The following is a 24,167-nucleotide window of genomic DNA, read 5'->3' as shown; positions in this document are numbered from 1 at the left end:
TTCGGTGTCCTGCTTCAGTTCTGTCTGACGTGGATCCCACACCGTACACCAATATAGTCTACTCCTGGAGACAGCGGACAAGTGTAGTCTGGGCAATCTCTTTGGTAGACCTGTTGCCCTTTCTCATTGTTCTGCCAATAAATAGCTGTCTTCGGTGTGCATCACCCGCAGCGTTATCTATCTGATCTTTCCAGTTTACGTTATTTGTAGTTGTAAGCCGCAAATACTTAGTTGAATTTAGAGTCTTTAGATCTGTGCTTTTTATCCTATAACCGAAATCTAGCGGCTTCCTTTTAGTACTCATTTGGATGACTTGACAATTTAATTACTTAGACCCATTGCCACTTTTCGCACCATACAGGAATCTTCCCTAAATAGTTCTGCAACTCGTTTTGATCATGTGATGACTTTATAACACGGTAAATCACAGCATCATCTGCAAACAATCTGCTCAGATTGTCTCCCAAATTGTTTATGTATTTGAAGAACAGCAGAGGGCCTGTAACGCTTCCTTGGGGAACGCTATATACCACTTGTGTTTTACTTGATCACTTTCCATCAACTATTACGAAGTGTGACCTTTCTGTCATGAAGTCACAAATCCAGTGACACATCTGAGGCGATATCCATAGGCACGCAGTTTGATTAGAAGTCACTTGTAAATAACTGTGTCAAAAGCATGCTGGAAATCTAAAAATATGGAATGATTTGATTTCTCCTGTCGATAGCACTCATTACTTCGTGAGAATAAAGAGCTAGTTGGGTTTCGTGAGAGCGATGTTTTCTGAACCCAGGTTTGTTGTTTGTCAGTAAACCGTTTTCTTCGAAGCAACCCGTAATGTTTGATTTTATTCTCTCCGTGGCGACTCCTTTCTAACTTGCTGTTGAGTAACTTACACGTAGTGCTCTGGTGCTGACATCTGGCAGAAATCCTAAACTACTTATGGAATCCTTGAAATGAGCGTAAGGAATGTCGGATTCGACATAGGGGTTGGTTACTGATCATTAACTTCAATGCTGCTGATCTGATTATCTCTTTTTTGGCAAATCCGATGAATACTTGTTCGACTTCTTGGAAAACGAACAAAGAATGGCGAGTTTGGGTACACGGGTCCACAGCCAGCAACTAATTACCCCCAAGGGTAGCGGATAGCGCTAACGCTCTGCTTCCTGGACTCGGGTAGGCGCGCCAGCCCCGGATCGAATCCGTCTGGCGGATTAACGACGGTGGGCCAGTGTGCTGGCCAGCCTGGATGTGGTTTTTAGGCGGTTTTCCACATGTAACTAGGTGAATACTGGGCTGAGGTCCCCATGTCCCGCCTCAGTTACTCGACTCGCCGACATTTGAACCACATTCGCACTATTTCACTGTTTACAGTAGATGTAGACAACTGGGGTACACTATTTCCATCCTGGGGGGTATGGGGTGGCGGCAGGAAGGGCATCCGGCCACTCCTTAAAAATTCACCATTCCAAATCAGTATTTACAAAGCCGACCCCGCCAGTCGGGATTAATGCTTGGAAAGAGAGAGTTACCTACTGATGGTAACTCAGCTGAGACTGACAAAGGATGCTATGGCATACGAAATTGGTCATGGGGCGTTACGGTGTGCTTAAAATTTCAGGAATGTATGTAATGTTGTGTGTGCCTTGTAATGTAGCAATGTTTACCGAGAACAGGTGAATTAAGGTACTACGTCGCATCAGTGAATAGCAGATGAATTTGTAGAAAAAATTACGAGGTGGAGTATTAATATTTGTTAGTTAGGGAACAGCGGTATTCTAAACAATGTTTCGTGAGCAAGGTAGAGGATAGGACGTTGAACGCGTTTTTCCAGGGCTTACCTGAGACAGACATCCAGAGGCCGCGAACAAGCACACTACATCCAGCAGTGTACATAGGACGACAGGCAGAACTTTTAGTCGTTATGAAATAGCCAACACTCTGATTTGAATACCTTGCTGCTGTATGTGATAACACCATATAACATCAAACTTCGTGGAAGAACAGTTTTCACCTCATGAAGTCGTGTATAGGCAAAAAAAGTCCGTGAGTTAGAGAAACCATCTTAGGGTCAGACATTTCATGTGTTCACAGTTTAGGGAAAAGACTGAGACCAGTTTGGACGTAAGTATAGAGTTGCAATAGTATTTCACGTATCTTTAAAGCCACATGCAACACTATTCTCGCGCTGGCAACAAGTGCCTCGTCCGCTAACTGTAGCAGAGTTGCCGTGCAGGTGAGATTGTCATTGGAAATCTGCAAGTCCGCCACACCTGGCAGTTTTCCTGAAAGTCAGGAGCCTCGCACGTGCAGAGGTGACCCCTCGCTGCAGTGGAAGCGGCCGGTGGCCGTGGGCTCTGGTGCTGACATCTGGCGGATATCCTAAATTACTCGAGTTACCAGAGACTATGCCGTCATGAACAGTGGACGTGCTCCACCAGCGATCCGTCCGCGTCTTCCGCCTGCTGCCTGCCACTACCGAGCTGCTGCGAACAGCGCAGACCTGCGAGCTGCCAGACGAGAGTGCTCCTGCGTCCCTCACTTCAGCCAACCACAGCCGCGGAAATTCCGTTCTACTAGGCAACATTGTGCTGGGCCTAGCTCAGCCACCTGCAAGCTTCTGACGCCGTGATGCCGCGCGCCAACCTCCACGTCATAGCGGTGTCGTTAAAAGGGTACAGTACCGCCCGACATTGAAAATACACTCCTGGAAATTGAAATAAGAACACCGTGAATTCATTGTCCCAGGAAGGGGAAACTTTATTGACACATTCCTGGGGCCAGATACATCACATGATCACACTGACAGAACCACAGGCACATAGACACAGGCAACAGAGCATGCACAATGTCGGCACTAGTACAGTGTATATCCACCTTTCGCAGCAATGCAGGCTGCTATTCTCCCATGGAGACGATCGTAGAGATGCTGGATGTAGTCCTGTGGAACGGCTTGCCATGCCATTTCCACCTGGCGCCTCAGTTGGACCAGCGTTCGTGCTGGACGTGCAGACCGCGTGAGACGACGCTTCATCCAGTCCCAAACATGCTCAATGGGGGACAGATCCGGAGATCTTGCTGGCCAGGGTAGTTGAGTTACACCTTCTAGAGCACGTTGGGTGGCACGGGATACATGACGACGTGCATTGTCCTGTTGGAACAGCAAGTTCCCTTGCCGGTCTAGGAATGGTAGAACGATGGGTTCGATGACGGTTTGGATGTACCGTGCACTATTCAGTGTCCCCTCGACGATCACCAGTGGTGTACGGCCAGTGTAGGAGATCGCTCCCCACACCATGATGCCGGGTGTTGGCCCTGTGTGCCTCGGTCGTATGCAGTCCTGATTGTGGCGCTCACCTGCACGGCGCCAAACACGCATACGACCATCATTGGCACCAAGGCATAAGCGACTCTCATCGCTGAAGACGACACGTCTCCATTCGTCCCTCCATTCACGCCTGTCGCGACACCACTAGAGGCGGCCTGCACGATGTTGGGGCGTGAGCGGAAGACGGCCTAACGGTGTGCGGGACCGTAGCCCAGCTTCATGGAGACGGTTGCGAATGGTCCTCGCCGATACCCCAGGAGCAACAGTGTCCCTAATTAGCTGGGAAGTGGCGGTGCGGTCCCCTACGGCACTGCGTAGGATCCTACGGTCTTGGCGTGCATCCGTGCGTCGCTGCGGTCCGGTCCCAGGTCGACGGGCACGTGCACCTTCCGCCGACCACTGGCGACAACATCGATGTACTGTGGAGACCTCACGCCCCACGTGTTGAGCAATTCGGCGGTACGTCCACCCGGCCTCCCGCATGCCCACTATACGCCCTCGCTCAAAGTCCGTCAACTGCACATACGGTTCACGTCCACGCTGTCGCGGCATGCTACCAGTGTTAAAGACTGCGATGGAGCTCCGTATGCCACGGCAAACTGGCTGACACTGACGGCGGCGGTGCACAAATGCTGCGCAGCTAGCCCCATTCGACGGCCAACACCGCGGTTCCTGGTGTGTCCGCTGTGCCGTGCGTGTGATCATTGCTTGTACAGCCCTCTCGCAGTGTCCGGAGCAAGTATGGTGGGTCTGACACACCGGTGTCAATGTGTTCTTTTTTCCATTTCCAGGAGTGTAGGTACGACATTCTTCGTTATTCTTGTCAGAACAACATGCTTTCTGTAATAATAACTCAATTTCACTTAATTCACCGAAGCCGGATACCAGTGTAGGAAAGAATGACAATTTATTTGATCACATGTGCACTCCCACAAAATAAATCCCTACGTCCAATTTGGTGAGATCTGCGAAATGAATGAATGTATGGTCGTCTGCTAACCACAGATAGTGAATGTGCAGTATGTGATCATCTTTGAGACGGTCCTTTGGTCACTTTTGGCGCAACCAAAGAGATGAAATTTACCTGAGCTTTGAGCACCTGAAATGTGGCTGACCAATACGGTAAACATGGTGCGCCCCCACCTCGACGGCGGTGCGAGCTGACCTGAAGAACGGCCATGTTTCGGCACTCTGCCACTGGATCTAGTGTTGGTAAGACCTATCTTAGGTGTGCTCCGTAAAGACAAAAGAGTGGAGACATGGTATGCATGTGAAATACTTAAGAGTAGTTTGGAATAATAATTTCTCTATTTAAGGACCTTTTGTGGGGAGAATTAAATGTCAGGCAGGTAATATTAAGGGGATCGTAGTAATCTTCGGAAGTGACCAACGGTCACAATGAAACCACGTGTTGATCAAAGCCGTTAAATAAGAAAGAAAAAGTGGTGTCGCCAGTGCGTAGTGAACAGTCAGAGTTGTGTAAATTACTAATACTCAGATGTGCGTTTCCGTTTCCGTTGCGTAATATTCAATACCTCCTCATTAGTTATATGATCTACCCATCTAATCTTCAGCATTCTTCTGTAGCACCACACTTCGAAATCTTTTATTCTCTTCTTGTCCAAATTATTTATCGTCCACGTTTCACTTCCATACATGGCTACACTCCATACAAATACTTTCAGAAACGACTTCCTGACACTTGCATCTATACTCGATGTTAGCAAATTTCTCTTCTTCAGAGACGCTTTCCTTGCTATTGCCAGTCTACATTTTATATGCCCTCTACTTCGACCATCATCAGTTATTGTGCTCCCCAAATAGCAAAACTCCTTTACTACTTTAAGTGTCTCATTTCCTAATCTAATTCCCTCAGCATCACCCGACTTAATTCGACTACATTCCATTATCCTCGTTTTGCTTTTATTGATGTTCATCTTATACCCTCCTTTCAAGACACTGTCAATTCCGTTCAACTGCTCTTCCAAGTCCTTTGCTGTCTCTGACAGAATTACAATGTCATCGGCGAATCTCGAAGTTTTTATTTCTTCCCCGTGCATTTTAATACCTACTCCGAACTTTTCTTTTGTTTCCTTTACAGCTTGCTCAATATACAGATTGAATAACATCGGGAAGAGGCTACAACCCTGTCTCACTCCCTTCCCAACCACTGCTTCCCTTTCATGCCCTTCGACTCTTATAACTGCCATCTGGTTTCTGTACAAATTGTAAATAGCCTTTCCTTCCCTGTATTTTACCCCTGCTACCTTTAGAATTTGGAAGAGAGTATTCCAGTCAACATGCCAAAAGCTTTCTCTAAGTCTACAAATGCTAGAAACGTAGGTTTGCCTTTCCTTAATCTGGCTTCTAAGATAAGTCGTAGGGACGGTTTTGCCTCACGTGTTCCAATATTTCTACAGAATCCAAACTGATCTTCCCCGAGGCCGGCTTCTACCAGTTTTTCCATTCGTCTGTAAAGAATTAGATTATAATTAGTTTTATTATTTGAAGTTCCTCCAACAGTGTTACGGATCTTTAGTGATTGCTACCCTAATATCTGAATGTTAATCATGAGAACGCAACATTCTCAACTCGGTACTTTGCTGTCTCCGTTAACGTTTGTCAATACTTAGCGTTCTGCCATTCGTAACCACTTTATTAAACATAATTTAACATATCAACGTTGCATACATTGTTCGGTGCTTTGCAGTGTTTATGCTTCGCGAAACCGGGTTGACAGAAGTGGAAGCAGTTACTTTTTGTTAATTAGTGAGAAGTAATGCATTCTAATCCTGTAAAGCAAATACATATTCATTAACAATGAAGGAAAAGATACATTACTACTTACCGTAAACAAGGCACTTCAACTTGCAGACGGCACAGTTAAAAAACTCTCACATAAAGCTTTCAGCCGCAGCCTTCATCAACAAAAGAGAAACACACACTTTTCGTACACACAAGCAGGCACACCTCATGCACACACGACCACCAACTCGGGCACCTCAGGTGGGAATGCAGCTATCACGTAGGACGAAAGCAGCATTTGGGAGGGGGTGTGAAGGGGAAGGGATAGTAGTGTATGAGTGGGAGAGAGACAAACTCTGTCTGGGGGAGTGTGCAGGGACTACAATCCCAACAGATGGAGCTTCAGGAGGTTGTTGGGCAGGGAGATGGGGAGGGGGAATGAGTGAAAAAGGAAAGGAGTGGGGAAAATTAGCAGGAGATGACAGAAGGACAGAGTGGTGGAAACTGTTGGGTGGAGGGTGTGGGGACAGTGTGTTACTGAAGGTTGAGGCTGTGATAATTTTGAGAGTGGAGAATGTGTTGTAAGGATAACTCCCATCTGCACAGCACAGAAAAGCTAGTGATGGAGGGGAGCATCCACATGCCTTGAGTACTGAAGCAGCCACTGAAGTCGAGCATGTTATGTTCAACTGCATTTGTGCCAGAGTGTGGTCTATTTTACTCTTGGTCACAGTTTCCCCATTCACTCTGATGGACAGCTAGTTGGTAGCTGTGCAATGATTGCAGCAGAGCTAATAAATCACATGGCTACTTTTACTGGTGGCCTGACCCCTAATGGGGTGAAATAAACCTGCTGGGAGGGTGGATTGGGCAGGTCTTGCAACTGGATCTTTCACAGATGTATGATACTTGTGGCATGGGGTTGGTATTGGGAGTGGCATGCCGATGGACTAGCATGTTGAGGATGTTGTGGAAGTTGGCTGGGCGACAGAATACTACTTTAGGAGGGGTTGGAAGTCTCTTGGGTAGGATATCACTCATTTCAAGGCATGATGATAGGCAATCAAAGCACTGTCGAAGGATGTGGTTCAATTGTTCGGCCCTGGTGTGGTAGTGAGTGATGTAGGGGACACTCCCTTGTGGCTGGTTCTTTGGGGTTGTAGGAGGATTGTGGGTGTGAGGGGAAATGGCACAGGAGGTCTGTTTGTGGACTAGGGCTGAAGGATAGTGCCTGTCTGTGAAGGCCTTCGGGTGACCCTCAGCGTACTGGACAAGGGAGTGCTTGTCACTGCAGATATGCCATCCCAGGCATTCCCAGGTTGCCACACTATGTCGGAGGGATTTTTTGGTGTGAAAGGGACAGAGTCAAAAATCAGGTACTGTTGGTGGTTGGTGGGTTTAATGTCTACAGAAGTGTGGATGTAGCCTTCAGAGAGCATGAGGTCAATGTCTAGGAAGGTGAAACGCTGGATAGAGGAGGACCAGATGAAATGGATGGAAGAGAAGATCTTGAGGTTGTTAGGAACGAAGATAGGGTGTCTCAGCCCTGAGTCCAGATCATGAAGATATCATCAATGAACCTGAAATAGGCTGAGAGTGCTTTTCCACATGGCCCCTAAAGAGGTTGGCATGGAAAGGTGCTATGCAGATGCTCATTGCTGTGCCATGAATTTGTATGTATATCTTCCCTTCACAGAAGAAGTAGCTGTAATTTAGGATAAAGTCAGTAAGGTGTAGTATTGGGTCTGAAGGACATTGGGAAAGGTTGTGTCAACAGCAGTAAGACCATGGTCATGAGGGATGTTAGTTTGTAGGGAGGTGGCGTCAATAGTGATGATTAGGAATTCAGAAGGTAAAGGTTTGGGGTTGGCGGAGAGCCAGTGAAGGAAGTGGTTTATATCTTTGACGTGGGAGGCTAGATTATGGGTAACTGGTTGGACGTGCTGGTGAATGAGGGCCGAAATTCTTCCAGTGGGAGCACAACTGACCAGTATATTTTACGCCCCGACCGTGTATACGGGGCTAGGATCCACTTAGCTGAAGGTTGTTGGGTGTGCCGCCTGCTAAAGGCCAACTTCAAGTATGTTACTTCTTGCCAATTTACATTTACGTGTTTACATATAATATTAACCTCTCTTTTGTTGCACTCGCTGCAACACCATGCACACAATGCATTACTCTTACACTAATTAATCGCCTGCTGCTTAGCTCGCATAGACTGCAAGGTCTGCACATTTTTTTTTTCTTTAATCTAATTTTTATGTTTTTCATAAATTGTAACACATTCTAAACTTTTCACGCTAATTAAGACCATAGAAGCATGATCTTTTCCGAATGTACTTCTGGCCGAGAAGCGATTATGGTAGCTGGAGTCTAAAGATCGTGCCTTTTGTGTTCTTGTGATATGTCCATAGAAACTTTCACCCCCTAGCACACATTTCTTTACATTTAACCGAGAAGTTAAATATGTTATCACAGATTTATCTTCAAAATCTACAGCAAGCATGTGAAAGTCACGTCTATTTTCGGTTATACAGTTAGAGTTCTTCGACTGTTATACTGACGTCACAGAAATCCAAGGTGCGCTAATGCCAGTCCCATATGCGAGAGGCCTCTGGGCAGGCAGCATGTGTGTTTACCGTCACTGACGCGATACCTGTGGACACTGACGTCACAGGTCAGGAAATCTGTTCCAGAATAGCACAGGGTGCATTGTTCCTAGCGATCCTAATGGAACAGGCAAGCTGCATCTAGCCATGCATGCATACCCAGCATGGCTGACGAATGGCTGCGAGATGTTCATCCTGCTCTCAACATACATCTCAGAAACGTTAAACGTTCTCACCACTAAAAGCCGTCATCATGTGTCTGCACGCTCGCGAAAACACCATTGATCATAAAAGCATTCTTGTTGTTTGTTAAGAGAGCACTGTCTAAGCACAGATGGGGGAAATCAGAACAATTACGCAAACAGAATTCGAAGAGAAAATTGGGGGAATTTTCGGTATCCTACAGCTACAGGTCTGGGTATGTCCCAATGCCACAGTGGTGGATGAGTTACGGCATCCCTGCCAGAGATGGATGGTCTGCTTCAACTTGCCTTTGAACACTTGCTTTCTCAGAACTTTCCATAGTGAGACAAAATACGCTGAGATGTGGGGAAATTGAGGACGTAATTGCATGTCTTCTGATTGGCACAGAGCAGTTCTTGTACATGGGTACCAGTATGCGACAGCAAGAGGAATCCGAGAAAACGTCGACATGGAAGCGAAGGGAAGCAGGGAAACAGTTACTTTTTCCGTCGAGGCAGCATTCTACTGTATGTTTACTGAGGTACCAGTGATACACACGAGTTGACTGCTGTATTTGACGCTTTTCAGGAAAACAGATAACCATCTGCCTCTAAACTTACATGCATCTGCTTTAAAGGATAACAGAGACTGGATGGAGTGATCAATTGAGATGGAGTTGTAACGAGGTATTTTCAGACAGATGATTCATTCTAGAGAGGGAAGGAGATATTCGCGCAGGTCATTTGACCATTTTTTCTGCTGTCAAGATGCATCAGTCATGTGACATAGCCTGCATTCTACTCATATAGAACCACGTTTTCTGTATTTGACTTAGAGCGCTGTCTACCTGCGATCATTAACAGCAAACCTCTCCATCATCAGAGGACTTCCACCTCATTGTGATGAAACGTGACCATCCTGTTTCGACACATTCCTCTAAACAAGTGAAGATTTGTGCGATGTATTCCATTTCCTTGTTGCATCTTGGGTATAAAATCGAGACTTCAGTTTCATAACTAAGATGATTCTAAGTTAGCAATAGGCGTTCGTGAGACACATCTGCTTGACAGATGTCCTGTTTACAGAGTTAGTGGTGGCATGAAGTGTAATTTCACATGTTGGACGCCACTGTTACGTGTTTATCCGTTTCCTTGTCAGAGGTATACTCCGTTACTAACGATCATTTTATATAGGGCTGATGCGAGCATAGTATAATTTCTGAACTGTGATCGGATGTGAACAGTGGTTGCTATATATCTCTGGAGAGCTACATTGTGCACATATCACATCGAACCACTGTTTTAAGGAAGTAGCCAATTTCGTTTTACAATTTGTTACCATAATTTATCGTAGAGGAACCTGCAAGAAGGATGTGTGTCATCGGATGTAGATATATTTCCTACATTGGAATATTAACAGCGCTGCATTCCACATGACTGATAGGTCGGGAAATCAAGCGATCTGACATTATAGCCTGTTTTAAGTGCAGAACTGTGTAGCCTTAGGAGTGCATGTGTTTACGTTGTCTCTTACCAATACCCTCCTGGTATTGATCCCAGACACTAGAACAGTACTTTAAAATTGATAGCATAGTTGATTTACGTGAAATGCTTCGAACTCCATCCGTCTGGAGCTCTGTCATGCATAAAAATCGCCCCTTTCTTCCTCTTCTTAACAGTCTGCTATTACATCACAACAATTTCAAATCTACTACTATACACCGATACGTGCCACCCCCTCGAGAAATCTCGTGCACTTCGACAGGTGAGGATTCGGCAAGCTCCATTCATTCATGAGATGCAGAATGTGATGGTCTACTTCTGGTCAGCTGCAGATTTAACCATTGACGGTGGTGCAGGGCGGGCTGGTCAAAGACAGAGCGAGGGGGACTTTCAGTCTCTAATTTTATCCTAAGACTGTGGCAATGTTCTGTGACACCCATCCACCTAGGAATACATCGTGGATTAAGGACTATGCTCGAAGTGTTAGAAATATGTAGAGCGCTGTCTGGTATACTTTGATGATGTATGTGTTCGAGAATTAACAATGAATGGACGTAATGCACAGTCATCTATCTACATTTGCAATGATACTTGCAAAGTAGAGAAGGGGCGGTTTAGCTTTGATACTGAAATTTGGAAACATGCTGTCGCATCATTGGTCATTGTTGAAATTACTGAATATTTGCCAAAATTGTTGACACTATCAATTGTGATGCTTATTATTACAGTACATCGACGGTGTCTTTTTCATCCCATCTGTCCACTGGTCCACTGTTGGTTACCACATAATGATTGACTGACATCACTTGTTTGTGTTGGAGAAAGAGTTTTGGTGGAGGGGCAACACCTCCTGGGGATGGTTAGCACCGAAGCAATGATCGCATACATGACTGCAATGTAAGGAATCAGTCGAAATGGAGTGCAGAGCCATCAGCTATTCCGTCACTGTGACACACGAGTTTAAGTATAGAGGTCGTCAATCACCTCTGGACTGCAGTTTGGAAACTCTCCACAACGCTGTGAAACTCTTACAGTTTCCTTAAGTTGCAACTGTCTTTTATTTAAAATCGTCCAGTGTGTGGTGTGTTATGGTAGCACCGAGAGGCAATGGATCAGAACGTGTTACTGTCAGTTTAGAACGTGGCGCAGACCTCGAAGTCATCGCAGGAAAGAAAATAGTATAGCAGTATACAAAACGTGTTACTGCAGAAAAAAAATGTTTTAAACAATGACACAGGGTCACATGGAGTGTCTTTGCAACTTATAGTACAGTCTGTGGGATACGATCACCCTCCTACAGTACAGGTGATGAAACTTTAAGCTGGTCTGTGCGGTTGATCAATAGCTGTGTCTTTAATAGGATCGTCACATGTGATCGATACCGGCACACATGTAGTATTTGTTTTTTATATATGGGAGGAGAGATATGCAATAAAAATCTTATCGAGTTCTCTATCAGATGAAGTTAGTGGAGCTTTTATAGTTCGTAATTTTTCTCTGTTGGATGGTACAGAATAACGAAGATAGCAAGTTGGAGGTGATAGACGTGAATGGACCCTGAGGGGCGTAGATCTGTAGTACTTGTATGTAGTTTGGGGACACACCAGAGTGCAGTAGCAAAATCCTTCTCCTTCCAATTTCCATCGAATGATCAAAACACAGTCGTGTAGCAGCAACTCAGCTTAACCTGTTTCTACATGGGTTGCAAAAGGTGGTACATATAGATTTCTCCGACTTCTGTTCAGTTCTGACGTACATAGGAATGATCACTTGTCTAAAGCTGCAAAAATGGCGGCAGTTGATAGATGCATAGGGACTACCTAAAACCACGTTGGAATTTTACTGCAGCAGATAGGGCCGAGAAAGGTGACCCGTTTCGAGATATGAGACGCTAGAAATATGACTCACTAGTGGCAGTAATCATTAAAGGACTAATCCATAGGATCCAATGCAGGTATGTGGTTGGATGGAAACAGTTGAATCCAAATCATAGACAGCATTTCTACCGAAAGTGTAGCAGTAGAGATATAAAAAGCTAGTGTACATTTCTTATGACCTCATATAGGTATGAAAAGGGGGTTGCCATACTTTCGATTACCTAGTTTCAACTACTTTTCCAGGTCACCCAGTCACCTATTTTTGCTGCTTTCCACTATATATTATGCAAAACACATGAATGGATTACCGTAAATAGGAGACTATTTACCAATTTTTAGCAGGATAAGGTGTTCTTGGGTAATCTGGAAAATTAGTTGAAACTAGGTAGTCGAAATTATAGGAACCCCATCTTCGTACCAATATGAATATATAAAAGACGCCACAGTGTGTTGGCTGGATTTACAAGTATCGAAAATAACAAAAGATTTCGTGGAAGTGGCGAAATCGACAAACCGAAAAGACACTAGGGCTTTCTTAAATTGTAGTTACATCCTTTATTCATCGAGAAATACGTAATGGCGGGGGGCTTCTTTGCAGTGCGAAAACGACACCCAGCTGGTGCAAGTTGGACGTATCATAATTTTTTTTTTATACATCCATAACTGATAGACAGAAAAAAAAAATTATGTATGTCTAGTCGTAATGGAAGGATAGATTGTTGTTGTTGTTGTGGTCTTCAGTTCTTAGACTGGTTTGATGCAGCTCTCCATGCTACTCTATCCTGCGCAAGCTTCTTCATCTCCCAGTACCTACTGCAACCTACATCCTTCTGAATCTGCTTAGTGTATTCATCTCTTGGTCTCCCTCTACGATTTTTACCCTCTACGCTGCCCTCCAATGCTAAATTTGTGATCCCTTGATGCCTTAAAACATGTCCTACCAACCGATTCCTTCTTCTAGTCAAGTTGTGCCACAAACTTCTCTTCTCCCCAATCCTATTCAATACCTCCTCATTAGTTACGTGATCTACCCACCTTATCTTCGGCATTCTTCTGTAGCACCACATTTCGAAAGCTTCTATTCTCTTCTTGTCCAAACTGGTTATCGTCCATGTTTCACTTCCATACATGGCTACACTCCATACAAATACTTTCAGAAACGACTTCCTGACACTTGAATCTATACTCGATGTTAACAAATTTCTCTCCTTCAGAAACGTTTTCCTCGCCATTGCCAGTCTACATTTTATATCCTCTCTACTTCGACCATCATCAGTTATTTTGCTCCCTAAATAGCAAAACTCCTTTACTACTTTAAGTGTCTCATTTCCTAATCTAATCCCCTAAGCATCACCCGATTTAATTTGACTACATTCCATTATCCTCGTTTTGCTTTTGTTGATGTTCATCTTATATCCTCCTTTCAAGACACTGTCCATTCCGTTCAACTGCTCTTCCAAGTCCTTTGCTGTCTCTGACAGAATTACAATGTCATCGGCGAACCTCAAAGTTTTTACTTCGTCTCCATGAATTTTAATACCGACTCCGAATTTTTCTTTTATTTCCTTTACTGCTTTACTAGATTGGACATGGTGAATTGTGATTTCCACGCACTGAGGAATATGTCCGAACCTAAGTGGTGATAGATTCATTTCGTAAACAGCTGCACAATATAGCAGTGTAAGTGTTCAACTGGACCTGCTATAGTGTACAAATACGACGGGCAATACGATTGTAACAATATGTCCCCTCATCGGCACCCCTAAGCGTACCCTCGCATTTTCCAAGTTGTTGTATCGATAGTGATTTAGACTACAGTACGCCATCCTTTGTCGGTGATGTCTTTCCAAGCATTACATCCACGGGTGCGGTATTCATTATCACATAGTACCAGACGCTTGTCCTTAATAAAACTTGTTTGAGAGAAACTTGGCAGGATTCAGCACCTTCCAAGAGCGCTGATTCGAAGACTTTGTCAGATAATTTCCTAGGACTGAGGAGAATCGAGACACATAGCCAGTGTGAATGTAGGCATACCATAATTTTTTCGGGCACTGTACAGATATAAAAGATAACCGCACTGTTTGTGTAAAATGTGTATATATTGCAGCATAATGTTACTGTGGCTTATGTTGTGGCACGACCAGAGAAAATGAGTGTGTGTTCTATCGTGAGGGACGAATCGATTCAGCACATCAATAACCGTGAGGGTGTGAGAGAGATTTTTACATGGAAAATTATGTGCGCTATAGATACTGAGATTTGTTCCAGAACCACAGCTGTCAAGAGGATTACCTGAACATCGATCGGTGTCAGACTGTAGTAGCAATCGTAATATTTAATTGTGGTTACACTGGTAAATATGTTCCTGGCTCCCAATATTCTTGTAAATCTTGTATGTATTTGATGTTCTGTAGACAACTTTTGCAGGGTTTATCTACAGAAAGTTCTGAGATCTTTGTTCATGTGTTCAAAGACAAGTTGTAGCAGACCATCCATCCCATCCTGGTGTGATGCTGTCCCTCATCTGACGTTGTGGTATTAGGACATCTCCAGACCAGTAGCTGTAGGACACCGAAAATTCCAGCCACACTACACACTCATCTTATGGCAATGTGTCTGGCTCGCTGGGCAGAAAGACACATGCTCGAGGCCGATGCGTCTCTCGTGTCGTGTTAGGATTGCTAGGAACAATGCACCATGAGCTATTCTGGGAAGTATTGGAACAGATTTCTGTAGTGCTGGACCCGCAGCTCTGCAACGGTGTCTAGGTGAACACATATTTCGACAGGAATTTCTCAGGTTTCCTGTATGAAAGGAATGCCACCGCACTATGCTTGCGGGACCTCAACGGACTCCTGTGCACGGCTTGGTAGCTGATGGCCACATCGTCACTTGGCGGGCCCGCTGGCGCACCCTGACTACTGGGGGCCTGTGTGGGGTCAGTGGCGTCAGCATCAGGTGTCGGGTGGTGGGGTGTGTTTTTTATTAGCTATGTTTTGTTTAAATTATATTCCATCGATTTCACTGACCAATAGGATGCTCCAAATTAAAAAAAAACTACCCCATACATGCGAAGAATATCAATTTAATTAATTTTCATAATTTTTTAATATCAACGTGGTGTTAGCGGTACAGTAGTTAAGGGGAGGGTGTGCGTGAGTGGGTGACATCAAGCTGAACAGCAGGTTAAGTGCAGAACAATAGGTTAATTTGCACAGTTTTATTTAAAACACAGTGAAATAGTTTAATGGGGTGGGTGACAAAGAAGAGTACGCCAGAAATGGCGTTCAAAAGGATGTGAAATTTGAAAAGCGTATCAGAAAATGGTGGGAGGACGTAACTAATTACTTAATTTGGTATCAAAGGCGGTACAATAGTTTAAGGAAATGGGGGTGATATGGAAAACCATTTAAAAGAACGATAGGTTAAGTGCCTACAAAGGGCGATATATTAGGTTAAGACACCCAGAGTGCAGTGCTGAACATTAGATTATGCAACATGTTTGCCCCATGCAATTACTTCTTACAGGACCTACGTGTTTCCAAACAGCAGAGAATGATGAGCAAGAGAGATCCAACGCTACAAACTGAATTTTTTATTAATAAACAATATACTGTTTAATTTACTTTTATGAGATCCTTCCTCTCCACCAGTGTCCATATATTCCATACACTGCCTTCATTCCTCCAAATTGTTGAAATAAACAATATAACACACATTGTCTAATTTGTTTAAACAATATTCCATACACAGCAATCGATTTCCCTCCAAATGACCGATCAACTGAGTGTTTTTTTCCCTCCAGTTTCTGTGAGGGAGGGTGGGACGGGATGGGGGTTTACCAGAGGAGGAGAGGTTAATTTATTAATCAATTTAATGAAGTAGTCAATCAGATTTATAAGAGTGAGAGGGGCTTTTCCAATAACTCAGACCTGAAACTGTACCTGTAGCAGCAAGGGGAGAGGTTTCCTGAGTGGAGAGGGGAGTCAGGGGGGCAATACGTTAAGTGCCTATCAAACAAAAGGAAAGATCCTTTTAGCAGAACAATCGGTTAAGGACCTGCCAGTCAAAGGAGATCGATAGGTTAAGTACCTGTCAACCAAAGGAGAACAATAGCGTTGCCCCTGAGTGCATACATGGCCCTGATGTCGGCAGCCTGCACTAACAAACTGCACCAGCGCGCCTGTTGCCCCCTGGTAGCCCTATGTTAACACAAGTCCACTAGCCAGTTAGCCAGACTAGCCGCTGTTTGTAGATTGTAAACAAGTGCTGACACATCCTCTGTTTGTTTATCTCGAAATCCACAGAAAGGACAGTTATACCGACTGAAACATTCTGCTCACTATCTGACCTTAAAACGTCTACGCAGCTTTGTAGTGCGACGTTATTTCTCTGCTGTTTGGCCATCTGTTTCGACAAAATTTGGGCCGTTTCCTGGGACGTCGTTGCCAGTGTTTCTGCTATATGTGCAACATAGATGCAACAATGCAGTACAATGTACTTATAGCACACCACAAACAACGACACCTATCACATAAAATTCGGAAAGAGTTATGAGGAAAATGACAGCACATCCGTAGATAGACCATAGCGCATCGAAATTCAGCACCCGTGTGCTTCACGTCTGTAGTGTCGACAGCTGACAGCTATAGCTGAAACATCTTGCAAAAACGGTATCCCATGAGACGCTAAATACAGCATTGGTCTCTCACTGGCTGTAAATAGTATTCTTTACAATTAAACTGTGAAACATCAGCAGGTTCGTATAGTTTCAAAAACTGCATCTTCGTATTTTTATGCACATCCTATCTACTTTGCTGGTTCACGAACTCTATTCAAGCTCTGACATAATCAGTATTATTAAATCACGTAGGCTGCTATGGGCGGGTCACGTAGCTCGAATGGATGAGGGCAGGGCAGCGCGCAGAGTACTGGTAGGGCACCTAGAGGGAAAACGTCCTTTGGGGAGACCGAGGCGTAGATGGGAGGACAATTTGAGGAGCCTAGGTATTGAAGGTAAATGGAAGGAAATAGCCCAAGACAGGGACAGATGACGAATTTACGTTGCTGCGGTAATGGACTCTCGAGTCCGGTATGACCAGTGAGTAAGAAAGTATCCTTTATACTTTCCTTGGCCGTGAACAAAAGAAAACAAAAAGGGCCACAAAAGTAGCAGCTCACTCAGCGAAACTGCAGTAGAGAGAGGACAGGGGGGTGGGCCGCGGTCGGAGGCATCGCTCGCCACCGCACTTCCCTGCAGAGCGAGGAATTCACACTGGCTGCATCGCCCAGGCTGTGGCTGAGCAAGCCGTCTCTCCTCAGTGTCTTTCCTTCCAGGAATGAAAGTCTTGCAAGTTTCGCAGGAGAGCTTCTGTGAAGTTTGGAGATTAGGAGACGAAGTACTGGCGGGAGCAAAGCTCTGGGGAAGGGTCTCGAGTCTTGCTTGGGTATTTCAGTCTGTAGAGCACTTTCTCACGAAAGGCAAGGGTCCCGAGTTCGAGTCTCAGTCTGGCACAGTTTTAACCCGCCACGATGTTTCAAGTCAATCGAGAGTCAAATATTCGTGATAATGAAGTGCAGAATGGCTAACCAGAGACGGCTAGAGGACAAATTTAAAGATGTAGAGGCTTATCTCACTAGGGGTAAGATAGTTAATGCCTACAGGAAAATTAAAGAGACCTTTGGAGAAAGGAGAACCACTTGCATGAATATCAAGAGCTTTGATGGAAACCCAGTTCCTAGCAAAGAAGGGAATGCAGAAAGGTGGATGGAGTATGTAGAGGGTCTATACAAAGGCGATGTACTTGAAGACAATATTATGGAAATGGAAGAGGATGTAGATGAAGATGAAATCGGAGATATGATATTGCGTGAAGATTTTGACAGAGCAATGAAAGACCTGAGTCGAAACAAGGCCCCCGGAGTAGACAACATTCCATTAGAACTACTGACAGCCTTGGGAGAGCCAGGCCTAACAAAACTCTTCCATCTGGTGAGCAAGATGTATGAGACAGGCGAAATACCCTCAGACTTCTAGATGAATATAATAATTCCAATTCCAAAGAAAGCAGGTGTTTACAGATGTGAAAATTACCGAACTATCAGTTTAATAAGTCACAACTGCAAAATACTAACGCGAATTCTTTACAGACGAATGGAAAAACTGGTAGAAGCCGACGACGGGGAAGATCAGTTTGGATTCTGTAGAAATATCGGAACATGTGAGGCAATACTGACCCTACGACTTATCTTAGAAGAAAGATTAAGGAAAGGCAAACCTACGTTTCTAGCATTTGTAGACTTAGAGAAAGCTTCTGACAATGCTGATTGGAATACTCTCTTTCAAATTCTGAAGGTGGCAGGGGTAAAATACAGGGAGTGAAGGCTATTTACAATTTGTACAGAAACAAAATGGCAGTTATAAGAGTTGAGGGGCATGAAAGGGAAGAAGCGGTTGGTAAGGGAGTGAGAGAGGGTTGTAGCCTTTCCCCGATGTTATTCAATCTGTATATTGAGCAAGCAGTAAAGGAAACAAAAAATTGGAGTAGGTATTAAAACCCATGGAGAAGAAATAAAAACTTTGAGGTTCGCCGACGACATTGTAAATCTGTCAGAGACAGCAAAGGATTTGGAAGAGCAGTTGAACGGAATAGACAGTGTCTTTAAAGGAGGGTATAAGGTGAACATCAACAAAAACGAGGATAATGGAATGTAGTCGAATTAAGTCGGGTGATGCTGAGGGAATTACATTAGGAAATGAGACACTTAAAGTAGTAAAGGAGTTTTGCTATTTGGGGAGTAAAATAACTGATTATGGTTGAAGTAGAGAGGATATAAAATGTAGACGGGCAATGGCAACGAAAGCGTTTCCGAAGAAGAGGAATTTGTTAACATCAAGCATAGATTTAAATGTCAGGAAGTCGTTTCTGAAAGTACTTGTATGGAGTGTAGCCATATATGGAAGTGTAACGTAGACGATAAATAGTTTGGACAAGAAGAGAATAGAAGCTTTCGAAATGTGGTGCTACAGAAGAATGCTGAAAATTAGATTGGTAGATCACGTAACTAATGAGGAGGTATTGAATAGAACTGGGGAGAAGAGAAGTTTGTGGCACAACTTGACCAGAAGAAGGGATCGGTTGGTAGGACATGTTCTGAGGCATCAAGGGATCACCAATTTAGTATTGGAGGGCAGCGTGGAGGGTAAAAATCGTAGAGGGAGACCAAGAGATGAATACACTAAGCAGATTCAGAAGGATGTAGGTTGCAGTAGGTACTGGGAGATGAAAAAGCTTGCACAGGATAGAGTAGCATGGAGAGCTGCATCAAACCAGTCTCAGGACTGAAGACCACAACAACAACAACAACAGAGCCTGGTATTATTGTCGACGTACGAGCCATGGGACACAGCACCTCCGAGGTAGCGATGAAGTGAGGATTTTCCAGTTCGACCATTTCACAAGTGCACTATCCATATCAGGAATGTGGTAAAACATAAAATCTCCGACATCGCTGCGGTTGGAGAAAGATCCTGCAAGAACTGGAGCAGAGGCCACTGAAGAGAATCGTTCAGCGTGACAGAAATGCAGCCCTTCTGTAAATTTCTGCATATTTCAATGCTGGGCCATCAACAAGTGTCAGCGTGCAGACCATTCAACGAAACATCATCGCTATGGGTTTTCGAAGGCGGAAGTCCACTCGTGTACCATTGATGACTGCACGACACAAAGCTTCACGCCTCGCCTGGACCCGTCAACACGGACATTGGACTGTTGATGACTGGACACATGTTGCCTGGTCGAGTCTCGTTCCAAATTTTATCTAGCAGATGGACGTGTACGGGTATGAAGGTAACTTCGTGAATCTATGGACCCTGCATGTCAGCAGGGGACTGTTCAAGCTGGTGGAGGTTCTGTAAGGGTGTGGGGCGTGTGCAGTTGAAGTGACATGGAACCCCTGATATGTCTATGTACGACTCTGACAGGTGACACGCAAATAAGCATCCTGTCTGATCATCTGCATCTATTGATTTCCGTTGTGCATTCCGACGGACTTGGGCAATTCCAGCAGGACAATGCGAGATCCCACACATTCAGCATTGGTACAAAGTGGCTCCATAACACTCTTCTGAATTTAAACACTTCCGCCGGCCATCAAACTCCCCAGGCATGAACATTATTGGGCATATCTGGAATGTCTTGCAACGTGCTGTTCAGAAGAGATTTGCAACCCCTCGTACTCTTACGGACTTACGGACAGCCCTGCAGGAGTCATGGTGTCAGTTCTCTCCAGCATGACTTAAGACATTAGTCTAGTCCATGCCACATTAAGTTGTGGTATTTCTGCGTACTCGCGTGGGCCCTGCACGATATTCAGGTACTTACCATAAAGCGGTCTCTTGTATGGATGTGTTTGTATCTCTGTCAGTGCGCTCATATCATCAATAGTCATCTGAGTCCTACCCCATGAGAATCTGGTTGCTCGTTGCATTAACCTCTTTCGGATGCTAAAAGAGCGAAACGATTTGGAGCAACTTAAATTGTCATTATTACTATTCCTCTCAGTTTTATTAAGCTCCATCTTCTATGTACACTTCACTTCACTTTGCAGTGGCTACTATGTCTTCCTGTTTTCAAGAATATATTTTATAAGAAGTTAAATTGTTCATCTGTACTGATTTTTTGACAAATGCAACCCACAGGTTTTACTATAAATTTATATAATATTAATAAGTAACAATTTTGTTAATGTACTAGTTTTTTCTTCTATTATCTCGACACAAATGAGCCTGATTACTGAGCAGCATCGTTATACATACCATTAGGGGTATTGCCAAAGAAGCGATAACCATTACACTATTATGTTCTGTTCTTTCTGGAATACATTATTTTTGGGAGTACATTAAGTTACATCGTTAACTCTACGTACATATGCTCAGCCATTGGTGATAATTTTTCATGTTTCCTATACGTTCTCGCTGTGTTGCCTCTTTGTTGAATGATTCGATTTTGAGCATGAGTTTCGGTAAGTCGTTAAGTAAGTAAACTTGTTACCCTTCACTGTCACCATGGTCAAAGTATTTAATACTTTTTGATAAACTACACAACGATGGCATGGAGAATGTGTATTAGCCTTCTGAGCCTCTGACTTTGAATTATGTGAAAATCAGATAACATTTTATAATTATTTAGTTACAAATCTTATACGTTTCTTTTTTACAGGAAGAGAAACAAAATGTTTGGTCAAAATTATCTCCAAGAGTAATTCCCAATGGAACAGAACTGGGAATCACGGCAGAATCAGAAATTTTGGGGTTACTTCCTGGGAAAAACTATGAAATCCGAGCTATTCTCATTGATAAGGATGGTGGTAGTTACCAAATAGATGTGCCAGAAAGTAAAGCAAGAACTAAATGCATAGGTAAGTTTAAAGATAGCAAATCGCCCTGCCTTCATGCACTTTTTGTTGTATCTCAGAAAATCTCAGGTTGAAGTGATGGAAATGCAGAGAGAACGATCATCAGGGTCAGCAAGTCATCTGCTTAATCTGGATCTTCTGAAAAATAGCAAATAAAGTTTTGCTTAAGCTATTAAATAGAAACTGCTGGAATCGGTATTTGTGTTACAATGAGAAAGAGCACAGAAATGGTAAAACATATTTATGTTTATAATCGACACATCTCCTTACAACGCGAGGTCCGTTTTGACTGAGCCGGAAATAAAGAAATATATATCCTACTGTCAATAGCAGAGCATTGGTCGCTATTTAAGGCACAAACTTTGCATTTAATCTAATTTGGCAAATGTTAGCTTGATATGTCTATGGTAAAAGATCTCACTATCCTTCAAGTTTGTCCATACTAGCAATGGGTACAATAGGGCGGGATGTGTCTCCCAGCAAAAATGTGTCAGTCCACAGGGAAATTTGACTCCTAACAAGATGTATGACGTAAGTACTCTATGCCTGAAGTTGACATAACATTAGGCCGAGGAATCTGACGGTTGCCATTACTGATATCGTTCCATGTTTTATGGCAACGTAGCAGCACGGTTCTCCACGTACTGGAAAGCTAATACTACAGTCTGGGATCTGGACGGTTGTATGATCAGCGCATTTTTTTATCAGTCAACAGTGAAGTAGAGTGTGGGCGTGATGTACACGTCATACGTTGGAGGAAGAACGCTGGCGGTTGGGCACGCTGTTGCCACCTTCTGACTGCGAAGTGGAGAACGCTGCTGGCAGCACCGAAGCTACGTGACTGAATGCAGTTGTCGCCTTTTGAACTGCGCCAACACTCACACGTTGCCATAGAGACGTGTACAAATTCACGTCAAGCCCACGTTAACTCCCTGGGGTCTTCTTCCACCATCCAGATAAGAGCTCAGACCAGATGCAGTGGAGAGATGTGGCTGTTGGAGCGTATGTGCTATGAATTTCGTGATGGTTGAAATGTCGGAGCTACACAGGTTTCACTTCCAGCAGTGACCTTGTATATGGTATTGGGTTGAAGCGTGCCAAGCCGTTGCAGGATTCTACACAGGACGACTATCCCAGAAGTGGACCAAATGTGTACACAACAAGTGTGAAGCAACAGTCTGAAGACATCTGCAATGAAAGCACGAGTGCAGCTCAGATCAGAAAGGATATTTCAGGAGCGCCATGCAAGGTTTTCAAATCCTGTCATCCTTCTCTGACGGTTCTGTGAATGCCTGGCGAAAATAATCTGCATTCTAGTTTTCCCCATTTTGTGCAAAGCTGGGGTTCTATTCAAATGTCGGAGGGCCTCGGCAATAGTGACAACGTTGAAAGGAAAAAAGGGCTGCAGGTTTGAATTTGTGTTAAGGAGGGTGTTGGAGTTAGGTAGTCCGTGCAACTGCGACAGTCAGAACGCTATGCTGGTATAATGGCCAGCACACCTGCCTCGTGTGCGGGAGACCTGAGTAGAAGTCCCGGCTGTGACACAAATTTTAATTCATTGTTTAAGCTTCTGTCCTTATTGAAGGTAGAGCTGAGACTCATACGTCTCGGGAAAAATGTTATTCCATCGTTCTAGTTTCTTTTATCAATTAACTGCAAATTACTGCAGACGCATGTGCCTAGACCACTTTGTTTGCAACAACTAGTGACCAGCCTCTTTTTCTTGCTTTATTGTGGGCACAAAAATTCTGGTGACCCTTCTCGCTCAGAGAGTCTCTGTAGGCTTGGTTTAATTGAAGACGAGTAGCATATATTGTGATGCCTCTGATGACAAATATTAAATAACCAGGTAACAAATGTCGCCTGTCAAAGTCATGGTACTATACGTTTACTTAAATTCCAGTTGAAGTTCTCTTATGTTAATGGAAGTGCACAAGAAGTGACCCGGCACAGTGACATACAATGATATTGCTTGCGGCTTATCAGATGGAAGCATGATTGTGTGAGTGACTCGTACACTGTGAGCAATTTTCCTTTTTGTTTCTAAACTTCATAATTCTCTGCCGTATGCCCGTGGCATTACTGTCTAAATTCTCGTAGTGATGATCTCTTTAAAGTAATACCTAGAGGGTAATGCAGGCAATTTCTTGTCACGGACTGCTTGTTTCATGGGTGGAGAACAATTTTCAACACTATTTTTGAGGCTAATTTCGTAATGCGTCCATGAGCAAGTCATGTGCTGTCCACCCAAAAAGATTGGGAGGGGCATTGTTTATTTCCTCTTTTACCCATGCTAAATATAATTTTCTGTCATTTTCATTATATTTCCATTTTTCTAGAGGCAGGTTATGTGGAGGCTGCAGGCAAGCTCGTTCTAAAAGTAATGTATTGCGTAGATGATGTGAATGGTGTTTTAAGGCGCGAAACACGAGGTCATTAGTGCCCGTCAAAGTGACCACAATAGGATACCAATCTCACTCGCAGATTCGTTCAAGTCTT

The 24,167-nt window shown here is 44.0% G+C and overlaps 1 protein-coding gene across 1 annotated transcript in view; it reads left to right on the top strand.

Moving 5' to 3' along the window:
- LOC126416336 (uncharacterized) overlaps nucleotides 1–24,167 on the top strand; it is a 586,934-nt gene that overhangs the window by 361,091 nt on the left and 201,676 nt on the right. The window contains exon 15 of the mRNA XM_050084004.1: nucleotides 21,473–21,671. Coding sequence (XP_049939961.1) covers nucleotides 21,473–21,671 — 199 coding nt within the window. The remainder of the gene's footprint in view (nucleotides 1–21,472; nucleotides 21,672–24,167) is intronic.

This window comes from Schistocerca serialis, chromosome 8, assembly GCF_023864345.2.
Source record: "Schistocerca serialis cubense isolate TAMUIC-IGC-003099 chromosome 8, iqSchSeri2.2, whole genome shotgun sequence".
In the NCBI taxonomy this organism is placed as follows: Eukaryota; Metazoa; Arthropoda; class Insecta; order Orthoptera; family Acrididae; genus Schistocerca; species Schistocerca serialis.
Note: the sequence above shows the minus strand (reverse complement) of the source record. Positions and strands in the feature narration are given on the sequence as shown.